The 18,551-nt window shown below is 36.0% G+C and overlaps 1 protein-coding gene across 1 annotated transcript in view; it reads left to right on the forward strand.

The window, feature by feature from the left end:
* The window catches only part of LOC126758875 (galactose mutarotase-like), a 35,459-nt gene extending 17,483 nt beyond the window's left edge, over window positions 1-17,976 (forward strand). The window contains exons 6-7 of the mRNA XM_050473293.1: window positions 16,281-16,370; window positions 17,112-17,976. Coding sequence (XP_050329250.1) covers window positions 16,281-16,370; window positions 17,112-17,816 — 795 coding nt within the window. The 3' untranslated portion in view covers window positions 17,817-17,976. The remainder of the gene's footprint in view (window positions 1-16,280; window positions 16,371-17,111) is intronic.
* The last annotated feature ends 575 nt before the right edge of the window (window positions 17,977-18,551 follow it).

An 18,551-nucleotide genomic window follows, 5' to 3' on the forward strand; every position in this document is an offset into this window, starting at 1 on the left:
AATTTGGCTCACATAATTAGCTGCTTATACTCACTTTAGCTTAACGACATTTTTTGGTCTTGGCAATTGTTAATTTTAGCTCATCTACAATAACGACCTCCTCAAAGTGACGATCTCCTCAAAGTTCTAAAGAATATTTGCACTACTTATCATAAAAGCTAATGGACAGACACACATAAGAAATCCACTCGGCATGAGCTGATTATTTTCATCATAAAGCTCTATAACTGTCTCAATTAGTTTTAGGTATTTCAAATATCCTAACTGTTAGCTGAACAAAACTTTTTTACCTTGTGCAAGGTGTTGCGAGGGATAAAAATGGTAGCGAGTAGCAGTGCTCAGGTGTTTACAAACAAAAATTTTAATTGTTTGTGGTGTTTACCATTAAAATGAGGTAACTCCAAATCACATTTTTGTACTTAATGTTGTAAAACTTCATTTGAAACTAATACCTATAAATGCTAAGATGTTATATATTATAGTTGGAGTTAAAAATTTGTAATTCCAGTCACACGTAGTACATATCATTGTGATAAAAAATTCTAGAAAATATCTTTGGTTTAGAAATTAATTTCGCCAAGTATAATTTCTTCTGTTTGGTTATATTTTACTTCTTTTCTAGATAGGTTTTCATATATTTTATGAACATAAAAACTTTTTTGTCGTATATTTAGCCGAGTTTTCAACTGTTTTCTTTCTTTAGGGGTCGTGTTGTTTTCAGCGAGGGATGTTTCGCCTTCTCACTTTAGTTCGCCTTCAAACGAATGTTTTTTGGCTACCCACGAGATACTTGGTCTAAGACCGGAAGTCATGAGCTACTTGAGCCATATGTAAAAGAATTATTTCAGGCCATTCCCAAGCGAAAAGCGCTCAGAGAATTCTTCTCACTGGTGTAAACTTCTACACATGACTTTGTCCTTCACCTTTCGGCGTTATCTTTGGAAAATTACTATATATTATATATTAGCTAATTTAATACTTCGATAATTAAAGCTCATGAGAAACATCCCTCCGAATATATGTATATTTCTCTTTAAGATTGACGATCAACTTTACAATTGGCCTATATTCCTTCCGCATCAGTTCAAAAAGTTAGAGAAAAATAAATAAAAAATATGGAAATTTTAAGATGAAATATATAGTTTGCTCGATTTTTTTTTGATTTTGGGAAAATCACCAAAGTATAATGCAGCAACGGCAGTTGGACTTGGCCTTATACCTCAAAATATTTTTTTTTAAATCTTCTAAATGCTCATTTTACCATAAAGTTTTATAATGCAGTGTTTTCATTCCATGATGCATCAACCGCCTTTTTTGAAGTTTTCTAAGAATATTTTATATGCTTTTTTTTATTATCTCTGACTATATAGATGATGATTCCTCGCTCTAATACAGATCGCGTCTATAGGAGTAGACATGTAATAAATCAGAAAACAAAAATTAGGTTAGATATCTAGAAAGTAGAAAGTTTTATTACAACTATAAGGTTTGGCTAACCACATTATGTACTATTTTTAATATTAGATGAAATTGAAATAATAAAGAATCCATTAAAATTTATAATTATACCCTGAACAGTGTATATTGCGTTTCCCATAAATTTTTCAACACTTATAAAGAAACTTCAGACCCTATAAAATATGTACCATATATAAATGATCAGCGTTAGGAGCTGAGACTATTTAGCCATGTCCGTCTGTCTGTATACACGCGAACTAGTAGCTCAATTTTTGAGCTATCGATGCGAAATATTTTATGGCAACTGTATGCTATAGTGTTTCGATCTAAGCAATATCTTTGAATGTTCCAATATTTCCTTGAAAAATAATAATTGTCGAATTTCGCGAAGATATCTCGTGAAGTGAAAAAGTTTTCCATGCAAATATTTGGTTCCGATAGTTCAGTTTGTATGGCAGCTTTATTCTACAGGTTAGTCAACCGATAGCGGCGGTTCCGACAAAAGAGCAGCTATTTGGAGAGAAAATAACGTGGGCCAATATTAAGAGCGATATCTCAAAAACTGAGGGACTATTTCTCGTACATGTTGTAGAGATATTCGAATAGATGGATTTCTGCTATTGTCTTGGAACTTTTCTTCTTCTATTCTTACACAAAGATTTTCGCGTTAGCTACAAATTAATCAAAAACGAGGTTTCATAGCCTAAAAGTATTAAACCGTGTCATTCTGGGTAACTTTAAGACCTTTTTAGATTAGTTGCAGCTTATTTCATTCACATGTGTGATCCATATTAACAAAATTAGAGCAGAATTTGATGAAAGTATGTCCCAATAGTTTCTATTTCAAAATTGTTACCTAAAACCAGCTGCAAAAATGAAAAACTTGCAGGAAGTTAATTGGAGTTACTTCATTATTAATATGTATAACACATTCGTAGGAGGCAAAGGAATGTGGAAATCCACAAACCACAACAATAAAAGGCGATAAGCCTCAAAATTGTAAAAAAAAAGAAATCCAGCAACAACTATTTAAGTACAGTTTTACAAAATTCGCCTGTTTGTTGTTGAAATTTCTATGCATTGTTGTTTGCCTGTTTACTTTGTGTTGCTCCTCCAATTTAGACTTGCATATACATACATTTGCATATACTTACACACACATACATATACCTAGGCATCTCACGCTTTAATGGCGCACTCAATTAGCCAACGATGTGGCAGCAACCGCAATTGAGCAACTTTCAAAGCGCAAAGCAAATTTTCAAATGAGTTCGAGGCAAGCACAACTTTATTGAATGTATGCAAGTGTGTGTGTGTACATGCTTACATATGTGCATGTAAATGAGAATAAATGCACATAAGCATTTCATGAGTTTATAAACAAAATGTGTACCAGCTAATAACTGTGTATGTGTGCGTTGGTGTGAGTGCACGGTGCGCGCTCATATAGTGTTGCCTGCTTGTTTGCCGCTGACCACTTCGTTGGCAGCATGAGTGCTGCCAGAAAGTTGAAAACTTGCACAAAGTGTTGTTTGATTTGCGCATTGAGGAACGCACAACAACAATAATAACAATAATTCACGCCAGTGCTGGCAAATAAAAATGCAAACAAAAAGCTTTGCGTTGGGGAAAAGCTGTAATAACAACAAAAGCAAACAAAAATGGCTAACTGAAGGGGGAAAATGGAATTCACAGTAAAATAAAACAGTTTTGAGCTAATGCTTGCGTTTATACATATAAAACGAAACCGCAGTGCCATAATAATAAACGTTTCAAAATAAAATATAAATGATAAAGCAACAACAACAAAGGTACCAACTTCGTTAACAATAATTAAGCTGAAAAACTGACAAACAAATTACAATCAATATATGTATGTATATGGTAATATAAACACAAATTTTAAAGGTTAGCATTGCCATAAAGAAAACACCCAAGGCGTATACGCAACTTTTTTGTAAATGTTGTGCTTCCATTATTCACACTGCTGTTTTTTTCGTTCCGAGTGCATGAGACAAGTGAATTTCCCCTAAATCGTTTTCAATCGCATGTGATTTTTCACTTCTCACCTTGAGCTGATCAAGGGTATGTTGTGTCAGCTTGTGGAGAGCCCTGGAGGCATTATACAAAAGACTTTCCACTAAAGTACGTATGATTTTAACGGTTCAATTTTAACCGAAACAAGAAAATATGTTAACTTCGCTTAAACCGAAACTAAAATGCCCTCCATGAAAACGAAAAAAATCCTTACAAGAACTTGATTTTGATCGGCCAGTTTGTATGGCAGCTATATGCTATAGTGAGCTAATCTGAATAATTTCTTTCGATATTACATTATTTCTATGAACAATAACTCATACCAAATTTGATGAAGATATCTCGTCATATGAAAAAGTTTTCCACACAAAAACTTGAATCCGATCATTCAGTTTGTACGGCAGTTAGGTGCTATTGTGGTCCGATATCAGCAATTCCTTCAAATAAATAGCTTCTTCAAGGGAATAAGGCTTCTGTAAAATTTCAGATCTATATCTCAAACACTGAGGAACGTTAGTTCATAAATCGACATAAATAGTTAAATCGACTCAGCATGTTACGCTGATCATTTCTGCATATATATATATATACTTTGTAAGGTCTCCGACGTGCTCTTTTGAGTGATGCAAGTAGCATAGATCACTTAATATACACAGGGTTATTGTTTACAAAGATTTTTCGTTATTACTGTATAATGAGAATACTGCTTCAAGAAAATTTTTCTTAAGCCCAAAAAAGCATATTTGTAGAAAATCAGTATAAGATTAACTAACCTCATAAACTACGTTAAAAGGTCGATTCGGTTACAAAAGCCTTACATAGTCCACCGAAAATGTAAGTACCGAAACGTTTCAACTTCCGTTAACTTGCTAAAATAGGACACTGAACAACAACTTTGACAACTTGCGTCCAACAAGACTTTTAACCTAACCGCATAAATTTCTGTTGGATATAGTCCAGTGAGAACTTCTACGAAAACTGTAAGATGAACCTAGCAAGTAGTTTAGTGGAATTCCTGGTCCAGGCCAAAAAGAGGTCACAATAGCACAGAACTTGGTCGTTGACCAGCGCTTGCTAGAACGCAAGTGAACTATAGAGGTCAAACTTGTTTCCAATTCGATATAATTGACACAAGGATGCCTTCTTGCAAGCTCATCGGTTTTGCAGTTTAAAGCGATTTAACTAGAATTGACCTCAAACGAGTCTAATAATTGAGTAGTTTGTTTTTTTTTATCGTGAAGACGAACATTCCTTAACGAGCTTTAAGCGCACTTTGAGGGAGTACAACGTTAGTATTGCTATTCTGCTGTCGCAGTGAGTTCGGAGCTCAGCGTATACCACTATCTTAATCGCAGTCATTTCTGCTGAAAAAACACTATAGTGGTTCTTAGAAAAAACACCCCCTTCCCTTCTCGCTTCGACTCATCCGTGAAAAAGCTCACTGCACTTCTTCTCCAATGATTTCGATGCTTGGGTTCCAGAAAAAAATTATTAAGAGTTTCCTTTGGGTAACATGAACTAAGTTTTCTGAGATGAAAAAGGAAAGAATTTCTTCAATCCATATACCCAGCTTCTTTAGTCTCAGCATTCACATCTTCCGATAAATTGTATGATAGAAAGCTTAATTTCCTTCAATACTAATATAATCCACAGATGCCAATGGACACGTTCAATCTTGCCAGAGTTCGTCTCGGCACTACAAGAGACTACCCACAGAGTGGAGTGCTATTAACCCTTTTATGGAACCTTGTCCTGGACGAACTACTCGTTTCGTATAGTACAAAGAGGGTTAGGTCTTGCTAAGGGTTGGGGGGTTGGACTGAACATCAACCATTTGAAGACGACCATCGTCCTGTTTACTAGAAAGAGGTCCTTTTTGGCCTCAGGAACCTAACCTTTGGGGCACTTATGCTTTGCAAACGGCTAGCTGGTAAATCCTGGGGCTGCAAGACAACAATTATCCGGTGGTTGTACACCATGGTCGTGTCACCAACTCTCACATAAGGAGTGATGGCTTGGGCCTCGAAAGCATCGCAGACTTCGATAGGACTTCAACTATCGAATCTGCAACGACTCGCCTGCTAAGGGATAGTACAATAAAATGGTACACCGACGGTTCGAAAACGTGGAAGGAAAATGGTGCAGGAATCGCAGGACCACGCACCAAACTCTCCATACCTATGGGAAGCTTACCGACCATTTTCCAAGCCTCTTTGCTATAAGTCAAAGAGTAAAGATAAACTTCCACAGCAACTATTGCAATGAAAGTATATTTATCCTCAACTACAGTCAGGCGGCACTTAAGGCGATCTCTGCGTACGAGATCAAATCGCTACTATTGCAGGAGTATATAAAACAGCTGAACAGTGCATCTTATATAGGTGCCCGGTCACAAAGTCCCCAACCTTTCATTATGGTTGATCGCCATATCATACAAGAGCTGCTCGGCAAGGATGAAGGAATAGGTAGCGAGAGGTATTGGCAACAACTCCAAGACATAAAATTGCTAATGGGTGGTTACAACGTTTAAATATGTAATCAACATCGCAAGGAACAAACTCAAGCTAATTGTCGTTGTTTACATTGGCCATTGTAAGCTCAAGAAGCGCTAATATAACATGGGCGTCTTGTGCAATTGCCATTCTGCGACATGGAGTCTGAAAATCACGAAAATGTGCTAATTGACTGCACAGCAGTCTGTAGGCGCAGGAGAAAGAACCCCTACATTCATGTTTCCAAATAGGGATCATATCGCCTCAATACCACCTAGAAGTATATTGGAATTTATCAATATGCTGGGGCTCGCTGAGTCGTTATGATTTAGGAGAGGGCACAATAGACCTTAGGTCGTGGTGCAATTCCCACTTATTTATCTGGGAACAGCCTTAATACTTAAAAGGCTTAACCATAGCCAACCTTTGTCCATATATTATCATAAATTCTTCTTAAAATATTGAAAACTCATATTTATTTGCCTTTGAAATCAACTCCAGCTTATGTATATGCAGCGCATTTCTGTATGCAGCACTGCATTCTTAACTGCACACATGTTTACGCCGCTAATTACGCTTAAAATTCAATTAGAACGCGTTCTGAAATTAATTCAATTGAGCGACTGCAAAGTGAATTTCATAGCGCAGAGTAATAGAAATCACATTTGGTGCAATATTTAGCGTTGTTTTTGTAGCCGAAAGTACACACCGTCTTTCGTACGCGCTCACTTCTTGAAGGCCAACAGCGTATTTTATGATTGGAATGGTACAATTTCCGTTTCCGCTGCACTTTATTTCACATTTGTCGCTCATGCATGTGGCTACTTGCCGCCTTGCCTTTATGCGCGTGTGTGTGTGTGTGTGTACTCGGGCGTGCGTGCAACAGGATGCCTTGATGCAGTCGAGCAGCAAAACAGTTTTGTTAGCTGAAAAGTGGACATTATTATGACTGGCACGTGCTTATGCTGCAGCGCCGAACTCGCCGCTCACCCAAGCGCATTTTCTTGCCTTCGGTCGCACACAAGCACGTGGAGTATTGTCGAAAAACTAGCCAAATACAATAAAATGCGAAGAAAATTAGAACAATACCGTTACCGAGCAGCACACTTCCAGTTGCAGTTGGCCTTTGCTGCAGCCGCATGAGGAAAAACGCTTTTGCAAGCAAGTCTCTACCTACCATGATTTTATGCGTGCTCTCATTTTTTTTTTTAGTTGTTGTGTTTTTTTTATTTTTATTTTTTTTTAACACTAACTTTAACCCTCTTCTGGTTCGGTTGTTCTGTTTGCCACAAAGTTTGTCGCAACCAGAAGAAACGTCAGAGCGGAACGAGCTGAGTCGACTTAACCATTTTCGTTTGTCTGTCCTGTTTTTGAGATATCAATTTGAAATTACATGTACCTTTTTCTCTACTCAATAGACTGCTCATTTGCCGGAGCCAATGGCATATAAACTGACCGATCAAAATCAATCCTTTGTATGGAAAACTTTTTTATTTATGGAGATATTTTTACGAAATTTGACTGGAATTATTGCTTAATGCAAAGATATAATCTGTGAAGAAATTGTTCAGATCGACTCACTATAACATATAGCTGCCATATAAACTGACTGATCAGAATCAATCCCTTGTATGGAAAACTGTTTTATTTTACGAGATATCTTCACGAAATTTGGCGCATACTATTTTCCAAATCAGCTATGCAGTCTCTCAGTATATTATACAGATCGAATAAATATAGCATATAGCTGTCATACAAACTAAACGATCAAAAACATGTCCTTGTATGGAAAGCTATTTTATTTTACATGATATCTGCACAAAATTTGACATGGATTATTCTCCAAGGCTGTGGTATAAAGTCTCAAAAAATTTTACGGATCGGAGCACTATAGCATATAGCTACCATACAAACTGACTGAGCAAACTCGAGTTAAAGACTATTTTATACCATTTTATGCTACAATAAATGCACATGTAAAGGGTATTACAGCTTTAGTGCAGCCGAACGTTAACGTTTTTTCTTAACTTTTTTCTTAAGCCAATGGTTTTCTATTTTCTGCCCGTAAGCACTGTTTTCCGCTGGCCCATTGTTTTTGTATTCGCATGCGTGTTTGCTCGGCTGCAGGGTTATTCATTAGGAAAACATGTGTCTTGCGTAAACAAGAAAACACATACATGCACATATAAACACACACATACAAACTAAAACTCACACACACAAATAGAGTTTGCGCGTTCAAGCGCCAAGCACATCATACGAAAACAGACAGTTACCGCCTTACACATACACGCATACATACACATTTAGATTACATATTACAACCATATTCGCACAAAAACAAAAACTAGCCGCATATGTGACTCATAAAATGGAATATATGTGCATTTATTAGACAGCTTTACCGCCTGTGGCATGCTGACTAGCCGTACGTGTCGTAAGCGTTCACTGGAGTGCATTTTACATGCACACTTTCACATTCATACATACCTATGTACGTTTACCTAGCGTAGTAGTGCTGTTCCAATCTGTTTTTAGTTTTTGGCCACAGTTTTATTGCTCTGTCTACAAGCACTCCAACATTCAATACAATGAAAATGCATTAGTAGTGCATATTTGTATTGCTGGTACGCCAGGTCGTATGAGTACTAGCATCACATACTGGCAAACGAGGGGAGTTTGAGTAGTAAGTGACAGCGTGAAGTTCGGTTTTGTTTATGCTTCAGAAAGGCTGTTACCCATCCGACATGGACCCTAGTATTTACCCTGCTGTAAAATAGACGAGTCGCGGAGAGAAATTTCTAAAGATAATATGCCTGCTTGTTATATGCCTTAATCCATTTACTTTCCACCAGTTTCATTCACTTTCCATTGTCCAAAACAAGTTCCAATAAATTTATCGGGATAAAACTTTGCTCGGATAGAATCTCTGATGTCTGCTACCTTAGGACCAAAAATTGCCCAAATTCAACCGCCACACACACCGACTATTTGGATCTAATTCCCAAATGACAAAATTTGTATCGAAAATATCCATCAATGTGTGAGATATGTTAGTGAAATTCGAAGAGCATCCTTTTCTAAGAATAGCATGTCTGAATGTCAAAAATAGGTAGAAACTGGACAATGCTTCCCTTAGATCCAATATAACTAATATCAAAATTTCCGAACATCCGGCTGACTTTACTCCATCTGATTGGTGATTGTATGTGAGATACCTTAATGAAACCCACGGAACATTCTTTTAGTATGTGGCATGTTATTAATATGTGTTACTGACAAAAATAGATAAAATCGGGTCAATGCCACCCCCAACTCCCATATTTTCTTAGAAGAATTTCTCGGACTTTGATTCTTGCAAGTTGCAAGAATATAAAATGTTCGGTTACACCCAAACTTTGCTCTGCCTTACTTATTTTTAAATAAATTTATATATTTTTATACCACTCCCGATTTTTACAATTTTAATAAGAATGTGCATTTGATGTCGCTCCCGGGCAAATGCAAAACATCACACACTTCTCAACTGCTCCGGTATGATTTAAGCGTATTTGCGTCATATTTCATTTTAAATGTATCAAAAATCGATTAGTCCATAGAACTAGACTTTTATATTTTTTTACAGCGTGTCTTTTGTTTAAATATAAATTCGCACGTGTAAACTAGATTGCTATTATTTTGATATTAAACCACGTGACCCACGAATTTCTATGGTATGCTACTATTAAATGTGAAATAAGCAGAAAAAAATTTGCAATGTTATATAACGTAAATTTTGATTTCCTACAGCCTACAGAAAAATATATGATACAGAAGGTGTGTTCCAAAGGAAACAGGACGTTTTGAATCTAGCGCCCCTGGTGGCGTCATCTATGTGTCGACTGGTGCGTTAGAATCTGCTATCTTTACCGATTGTTCAGTGAGAATTTCATGTCATTTTATTGATTGGAAGTGAAGTTATTGCGTTTTAAGTGTCAGTATGTTTGTGTTATCGCTGCGTAAATTAGTTTCGAACAAAGAGCCAGCATTGAATTTTGTTTTGAAATTGGTAAAACTTTTACCGAAACACTTCAATTGATGAAACAAGTTTATGGCGATGATTGCCTATTCCGTAGCAGAGTGCACGAGTGATTTCAACGTTTTCAAAGTGGTCGTGAGGACATAAATGACGATCAACCTGTGGGCCAATCAAAATCCGTGATCACCGGAAATTCCATCGAAACTGTGCGTGAATTCATCAAAAATCAGCCGAAATCATCATTGAAATTCATGGAAATGGAATTTAACATCTCCAAAACATCGATTTATCGCATTTTGACCTAGCATTTGGGCTTACGAAAGGTGTGTGCACGAATTGACTGACACCAAAAATTGAAATCCAACATTCGAAGGACGATTACTTGACCAAAAATCACATTTTAACCATTAACCACTCCACGTATTCACCTGATACGGCACCGTGCGACTTCTTCCTTTTCGGAAAAATGCATTTGCCCATGAAAGGAAAGCGTTATGCAGACGTAGAGGCCATTCAAAAGGCTTGCACCGGTATACTGGCGGCCATACCGGCCAACGAGCTAAAACACTCGTTCGACATGCTTTGGGACCGTGCAAAAAGCTGTATTGAAGCAGAAGGAGACTATTTTGAATAAAATAAATTGATTTTGCGAAAAAACCATTTGTTCTGTTTTTTTTTTTTACTTTGGAACGCACCTTGTACATTACACGCATGTGGATTTCCTGCAGTCACTTTTATATGCTGCGAAAATATATGATATGTGTGTCAGCTTTATATAGTAATTATCGTAAAAAATTTTTATTTTCGGTGATTTTTTAATAAAATTCGATTATTATCATTGAAAATGAAGTAGTATTTTTCCTGTAAACTATCATTCCAAATGCCCTGTTCTTCATCGGGCTCGGCTGCAATTCTTAAACTCAGATTTATCTATTTGTATCTGTCTTTAGGAATACTAACAGGTCAACTGAAAAGTCCACGGACAATAGTATTTTTTTTTAGACGAAATTCTTTTTTTTTATTCAATATTGTTCTGCTTCACCTTTGATTCATTACTCTATACCATTTTTGTAGTACGATTTGTCCTTTGCTTCAAAATAGGCCTCAGTTTCGGCGATCACCTCTTCATTCGACGAAAATTTCTTCCCAGCAAGCATTCTTTTGAGATCTGAGAACAGGAAATAGTCGCTGGGAGTCAGATCTGGATGGATTTTTGCCATCGTTTTCACTAACTTGTGAAACGGTGCATTGTCTTGGTGAAACACCACTTTATTGTTCTTCAAATTCGGCCGTTTATCGGTGGTTTAGTTTTTCATGTGGTCCAATAATAGTCGCTATTAACGGTCCTTTCCATATAAGTGAAATTTTCAAGGAAGTCAATAAAATTTATTCCATGCGCATTCCAAAATATATACCATAAACTTTCCAGTCGAAAATATGAATGTCCTTCGGGATAAATGATGGCTACACGCAGAATTATTGCGCCTGAACATCTTATCTCAAATCAAACTCGTCGTTGCTTTTGGTCAAAAGATCATCCAAAATAATTTCGTGAAAGATTTGTATAACTGTTTATCCTTAGAATGCCTGCTATCTCAAACAACTTCACTTTACGGTCATAGAAAATTATTTAGTGGGGTTTTTTAAATAATAAAATAATTTTAAAAAATAAAATTTATTTTTCTAAAATTTCAAAAATGGGACAATCGGTCAGGCGTCGTCCACCTTTAGTTGAAATCCTATATCTTAGGAAGTACTAAAGCAATTTCAATCATATATGGTGTCTAAGGTTACCCAAATATTCATATCACACCCTATGAAAATGAGTGAAATCGTATGACAACCACGCTTACCTTCCACATAACAAGCTTTTAAATTCTATCTGATTCCTTCACTTTGCAATATTGAAATCAAACCTCAATGAAGTGATAACTGTGCACAAATAATGCCTTCTGTCGAAGTTGGACTATAACTTTTCAAAGCCACAAACACAAATATGTGGACGCCAGTACATATTGCTAATTCCCCTTTACCAAACATATCACCATTTCAATCTCAGAGGTCTAGTTTTTCTTTATTTTTAAATTTATAAAAATATTTTTCTCTTGATAATTCACAACATATGTGAATGAAAAAATTAATTTAAAATCGGATCAATACTGGGCAATTTCCCTCTCTAACCGTCGCCATATACCTCTAATATAAATTTGGAAACGCTAGCTAGCAATTGAATATGTCTTTCCTTGTATGTGTGATGGAATTTTTGGATATATCGGTCAATATATAAATATTTTAATGAAATCGTCAAAAGAATATCTTTCTTATAAAAGCATCTCTTTGCGGTAAAATTTAATATAGTATAACATTTCGATATAATTATTTTCATTAATTGATAACAAGTATGAAATTATTAGATCTTTAATTACTTGATTGACAATTTTGCGTAAGCGAGGTTCTAGATGTGATCAACCAATGAACTTGATAAATAATGCCCGTACACGACAGAGCTGTAATACATTTGAACGTACATTGGCACATAACATTTAATTATAAATTCAACAAACAAAATTTGCATCTGGATTTTGTCACATATAATCGCAATAATCTAGCGGCCTTGGTGAGCCACCGAAAATGTACAATTTTCCCTGGTTTGATGTTAGCCAGATCCACCGGAACCACGACGCTAGAAATTGCATGGGCCATGTCGTATAAATACTTCGAATCGGTGGAAAATTCTTTTTTTTCTGGAGCAGGGGGCATATTTTGCAACTCAATTTTCTGAAAGCCGTCCATTACCTAAAAATATATAATAATAAAATCATTAAAAATGGTTGACAATTATAATAAATGAGTGATAGCAATAACTTACCGGAAGAGTTTCACAAGTTCCGATTTGACGGCTCAGTTTTCCGGTTGCCGATCTTGGTCCAGTGCTGGTTGATTTATCCAAAGCTTCAAACAAATGCCGAAACGGAAGTTCGTTGAAGTGTAGAAGGCAAACAAACCAATGCAATGGTCTTTTTAACAGCAATTCGAATCGTCGTATAATTCCACCGTGTGGGCCAGTGTTTGTTGGCTCACCGTCAGTGCATATTCCAATTAATGTATCCAGTGATATATTTTTATCGTTGAAAAAACCATTTAATTTGGTTGTTTTGTATTGAGCGGTTTCATGTTTCAGTCTTACGCAACCAATCAATTCAGAATTGGGTTCTCTCAAAATAACAAGATGAGGTTCTTTTACCATCCTAGTATGATACTTCTCATCAATTTTATCTATCGTTATAGTATCATCTTATCGAATTAAAACGCTATCAAATTGGTATCTTCTAACCGTTTGCGAAGCACTTCTTGTCTGCATTTCTCTTTTTCTCTGCGAACTTTCGATTTATCCATGATGAGAGGTTTCCCATGCTTATCTTTAATTTTAAAATCTTGCAAAAGAGCGGTTCCCAATGCTGATGCTACTCTGTCAGGCACACCAAATCTGTCACATACCAAGGCAAAGTTAAAACAATCGTATCTCTCTGTGTATTGTGAACTTGTACTTCTATCCATATCTTCTTGAACCGGTGGTGACGTTGCTCCTTGCTCTTCAGTTTCCATCATAAATGCATTCATTGTTAGTCTTCTCTGATTATGTTGATCGTGCATGAACTCTTTGAGGCGTTCGGGAACCCAGCCGCATGCACATGGAGCTGCCTTCAAATCGCATTTACATGTTCCAATGTAAAAAATTGTTTCCAGAGATTTTACATACTCTGTAAATTGTTGGGTGTTGTTTCTTCTCTTGATTTGCTCTTGATACTTGTCAAGCAATTTATTCAATTTATTACATACACTTTTTTTCAGCATTATTTCCATACCAAGTTTTTCCCAAATTCCAATCAACTTATCTTGAACTTGAATAGTGAATGATTTATGGGAAAACTTTTTTTTGTTCTGTTTTAGCAGGTTCGCTTAAGTAAAATAATATCTCAAGATATCCAGATGGGTTGGTAAATTAAGATCAGTCAAATCAGTAGACACACCAAAAACAGTAACATCATGCTTGGGTATATGACTCATTGGGTTTTCGATAGTTGTTGATGTAGTTGCTTCATCTTGCGGTGTAGAGGATCGTGGATTCATTGTAAACTTTTTGATTTGGAATGGTCACTTCACTTATTTTTTTTTTGAAATACCATAGTGGTTATTGCTTTAGTTCTCCTCACTTTCAGAGGTAATAAGAATGAAATGGTAATTTCAATTCTATTTCAAAATTTGCCCCTACCCAAAAGTTCGACCCAAATTGGGGGACATCATAATTCGTTTCAGAGGTATGGTTCCTTCGGCAAAGTATCTTATTTTGATCCCTAGAATATGATTTTCATAGAGCAATGGGCCATTTTTTTTCCTCCCCACAAATCGACCCGGCCTACTGTGTACAAATAATGTCTTCTGTCGAAGTTGGACTATAACTTTTCAAAGCCACAAACACAAATATGTGGACGCCAGTACATATTGCTAATTCTTTACCAAACATATCTGTCAATCTGAGAGGTCTAGTATTGAAATTCGGGGAAAATATTTCTTTGATAACAGCATGCTCTTGTACCAAAAATTAGTAAAATCGGATCAATACGTCCCTTAACCCATATATACCTAATATAAATTTCCGGTTGACTTTATAGCGCATATATCGGTCAATATATAAGATATTTTAATGAAATTCAGAAAGAATATCTTTCTTATAAAAGCATCTCTTTGCGGTAAAATTTAATATAGTATAATTTTATAATTATTTTCATTAATCAAGTATGAAATTGAGATTTCCCATCCTTGGATTGATGTTTGCCTGATATACCCCCAGGATTACATTTAACGCTTTTGGTTGAGTTTATATCACAAAAAACTAAAGTATAATAAAGAACTTTATTATTTCTACCACTAACTAACAAATAACGGGGTTTTCAATAAAAGCACTATAAAAGTGTTTGTATGTATGAAACTCGATGTATGAAACGCTGAACCCAATTTTCGACGGTTTTCAAGCATAAATCGACCATAGACTTGACATAGCTCCACAGGAAATAGTCTATTGACGTCAAATCGCACGACCGAGGCGGCCAATTGACTGGGCCATTTCGGAAGATAACACGTTCACCAAACTTGGTATTCAATAAATCAGTTCTTGCGTCAAACTGATCGTGTAAGGATGTAGGCCCAGATCTTTTCGTAAAATTCTCCTAAACGACGTGAGATGCCCAACGCTTGAGAACGACGTGTGAGAGACTAATTTATTTATTCTCGAGACTACGAGTAGTTCTTTATCTCACTAGCATGGGAACTTTTTGTACTCTGCTTTTTTCCACTAGACGCTCAATTTTCGGTCTTAGAGGACGATTATGACCATAAATTGGGCGTAGCGCTCTTAAATTTGAAGCCACTGACTTCGAATTTTGGAAATGAAATGGTAAACCTTACTGAAGAAAAATGTCGAAAAAACGGGGAAAAATATGACGTCTTTCGCTGTCCCTATTGGTCTTTTTTTTAGCGTTCCTATTGAAAAGCCTGTTATGTCGACGGAAAGTGTGTGAAAATTTCAAGCTTAGCCTAACTTACAAATAACTTCGCTCATATCTCCGAAACTATTTGCCGGATTAAATTCTAACTTTCGGAGAATGTTCTCAAATATATGTATCTACACTCTATACATCTGCAAAACCAAATCGTTTTTTTGAAATTCACAAATAGATGTAGCCCTTAAGGTGGTTTTTCAGTTTTGGGGAAAGGTCCAAATCTCAATTGTGGTAACTAATCATTATTTTTAGAGAGCCTCAAGTGTGGATACCTTCATATAGCTCAACCATAATAGTATTTCATAAGACTAGAAATATATTGTAGTTACACTTTTTTCAATTGTTATGGGTTTGCTGTCATTAAAGCCCAGTGAGTATAAGATGTTACTGTCGTCAAAGAGATCCAAAATTTGAATTCCTTTATAGGCAAATTTCATAAATGTGTAAAAAATGGTCTCCATTTCTGAAATGGCTGAATTCATGACTGGCAGATTATATAATTTTCATCAATGTCAATATAATAATCATTCCGTTATTTATACTTACATACCATATATTCTCTTTATTTGCATCTAATCTAATAATCTAACAACTCCGCTCATTTATTTACATAGTAATTAATAATATATAGATACACATAAATAAATTCTATAACAGCAACATTTGCGGTCTTCTGATATTCTTTTAATCATGTTTTGAACTTTCTTTTCACAGAAACTCCTAAAGGGGAGAGATAAAGCCACCTACCAAAAGCACGGCGCATTCTGTCTGGAGACACAAAAGTATCCCGACGCACCCAATCATGTGAGTTCAATAGTGGTTACAATTAAACACACGCATACAAACACAAACATTGTATACATATGTATATCACCCAGCATGCCAGCATTTCGCCATGTCAAAGTATCGGACAGTGACTGACACTGACAATGGCAAAGAAAGCGCTTGCAAACAAGCGGCTGTGGGCACAGGAAGAATGCTGAGGATGTGTATAACTGAGGGAAAATTAAAAGAAATTCGTAAACACAGAAGCTACAGAAACAGCTGACAAGACGGATACAACAATGACAAAAGCAAACGAAACATTGACGGAAAGTCAAAGGAAAGGATAATACGCTAAAGACAGACAGGATATTAAAGGCTATTCAGCAGATCATTGTAACGCAGCTAGACAAGGCGACCGTAAAAGAGAATCGCAGCTAAAGTTTAACAAAGCGGATTACAAGTGGAATGAGCCGAACTGAAATGGCATACATGAAAAGGCTTAAATAAAATTGACAAGCAGCAAGACAAAACATATAAACAATCACAGTTTACCGTTACGAATGTATAAAACGATAAGCTTTAAGCTGGCAAAATGGCGGCAATTTCAATTTTTTTAATTTATTTCAGCTTTGTGTTTGTTGTTTTTTATTGAGAGACTTGTGTGACTGTTTATCAAAAGCGTCTCAGTTTCCAAAAAAAAAATCCATAATTTTTAAATTTATTTTAAACGTTTCACTTACACTTCATTAAATAGAAATCCAATTTCTTATATTTTAACAGAAACACTTCCCATCCATTATACTAAGACCCGGCGAATTGTATGAGCATGTGGTGCACTATAAATTCGGCACGCTCCGGAGTAAGGCGCCATTAACTAGGCTCAGCGAATTGGATGATATTGAATATATTGATATGAGCGGTGCCGATAATTTAGAAGATGATGTTTATGCAGATATTTCTGCAGAGGTCACAAGCGCATCTAAATCAGATATGCCTGACGAAGGGAGTAGAGGAACTTCGCTAGAAGGGAGTAAAACAAATCTTCGCGAAGATGATAAACCGCAAAGTTCTGGCGCCAGTAAAGAGGCTAGTGAAGTGAAGAAAGAGGCTGCAACATTGGAAAAAATAGAAGAAAAACCAGGAGAGCATGCAGTAGAGAAAGCAGCAGAGCAAACAGCAGAGAAATCAACAGAGAAACCGGCAGAGAAAGCAGCAGAGAAATCAGCTGAGAAACCAGCCGAGCAAGCAGCACAAAAACCACAAGAAAAAATGGATGTTGAAGTAGCCGCTGAGAAAGAGGCCAAAGAGGAGCTCAATAAGGAAACTAAAAAGTATAAAGTAGACGCTGAATGTCAGACTGGCGCAGCAGCAGCAGCTCCGGCTAAGGTTGTAAAAGAAAAGAAAGAAGCGGGAGCTCAGACGGATGATGATGAGGAACAACAGGGTGCTTGCGGTGGTGCACCCAAGGAAACAGCAAAGAAATAAAGTACCTATCATATCAGTGATTAATTTACAAAAATAATAAGTAATCTATAATACCGAAAAATGTTCTAAACATATTTGAATATTCCAAGAATTGTTTAAACTATAATTAGTGCGCGATAAAATAAATTAGAACTTCAAGCTTATTAAAAAAACATTATAATTTTCATATATTCATGAATATTGAAATTTACAAAAAAAAAAAGATCATATATTCATCTACTGCATTCAAAAAGAAACATACTCAAATCATCATCAACTCTTCACCTGCATCTGTGTTTGTACTGCAAGACATAAAAATTCAGTTTTAGTGATGAAAATAATTTTATGAACTTTTATGTAAATTTTAAATCAAAAATTGGCGTTTGCTGCATTTAATGGAGGTTCCTGCAAAATTTTTTGAAACACTTTCGCAAGATTGGTGGTTTCGAAAAGCGATTATTTTGGCGACAGAAGTATACAAATGTGGCTGGATTAAAGATAAAGATCCTCAATATTTGTCTGTTTACGCCTAAAGGTAAGTATAAAGTCAAAATACTTAACACACACCGTAGTTTGACTAATTTTCTGAGTTTAAATTTTGATTTATAGAACATTTTTCTACTTCGTTAATTCTAGAATATTCAAAAATTCAAAAAATTTGTTCCGCTACAGTTTTCCATTAAGATACCAAAAATGCTCTCGGGGACCACAGAATTGGAATTTATTAGAATTATTCTGGCGAAGAAAGTCTGAGGG

The sequence above is a fragment of the Bactrocera neohumeralis genome, chromosome 5, assembly GCF_024586455.1.
Source record: "Bactrocera neohumeralis isolate Rockhampton chromosome 5, APGP_CSIRO_Bneo_wtdbg2-racon-allhic-juicebox.fasta_v2, whole genome shotgun sequence".
Taxonomy (NCBI): Eukaryota; Metazoa; Arthropoda; class Insecta; order Diptera; family Tephritidae; genus Bactrocera; species Bactrocera neohumeralis.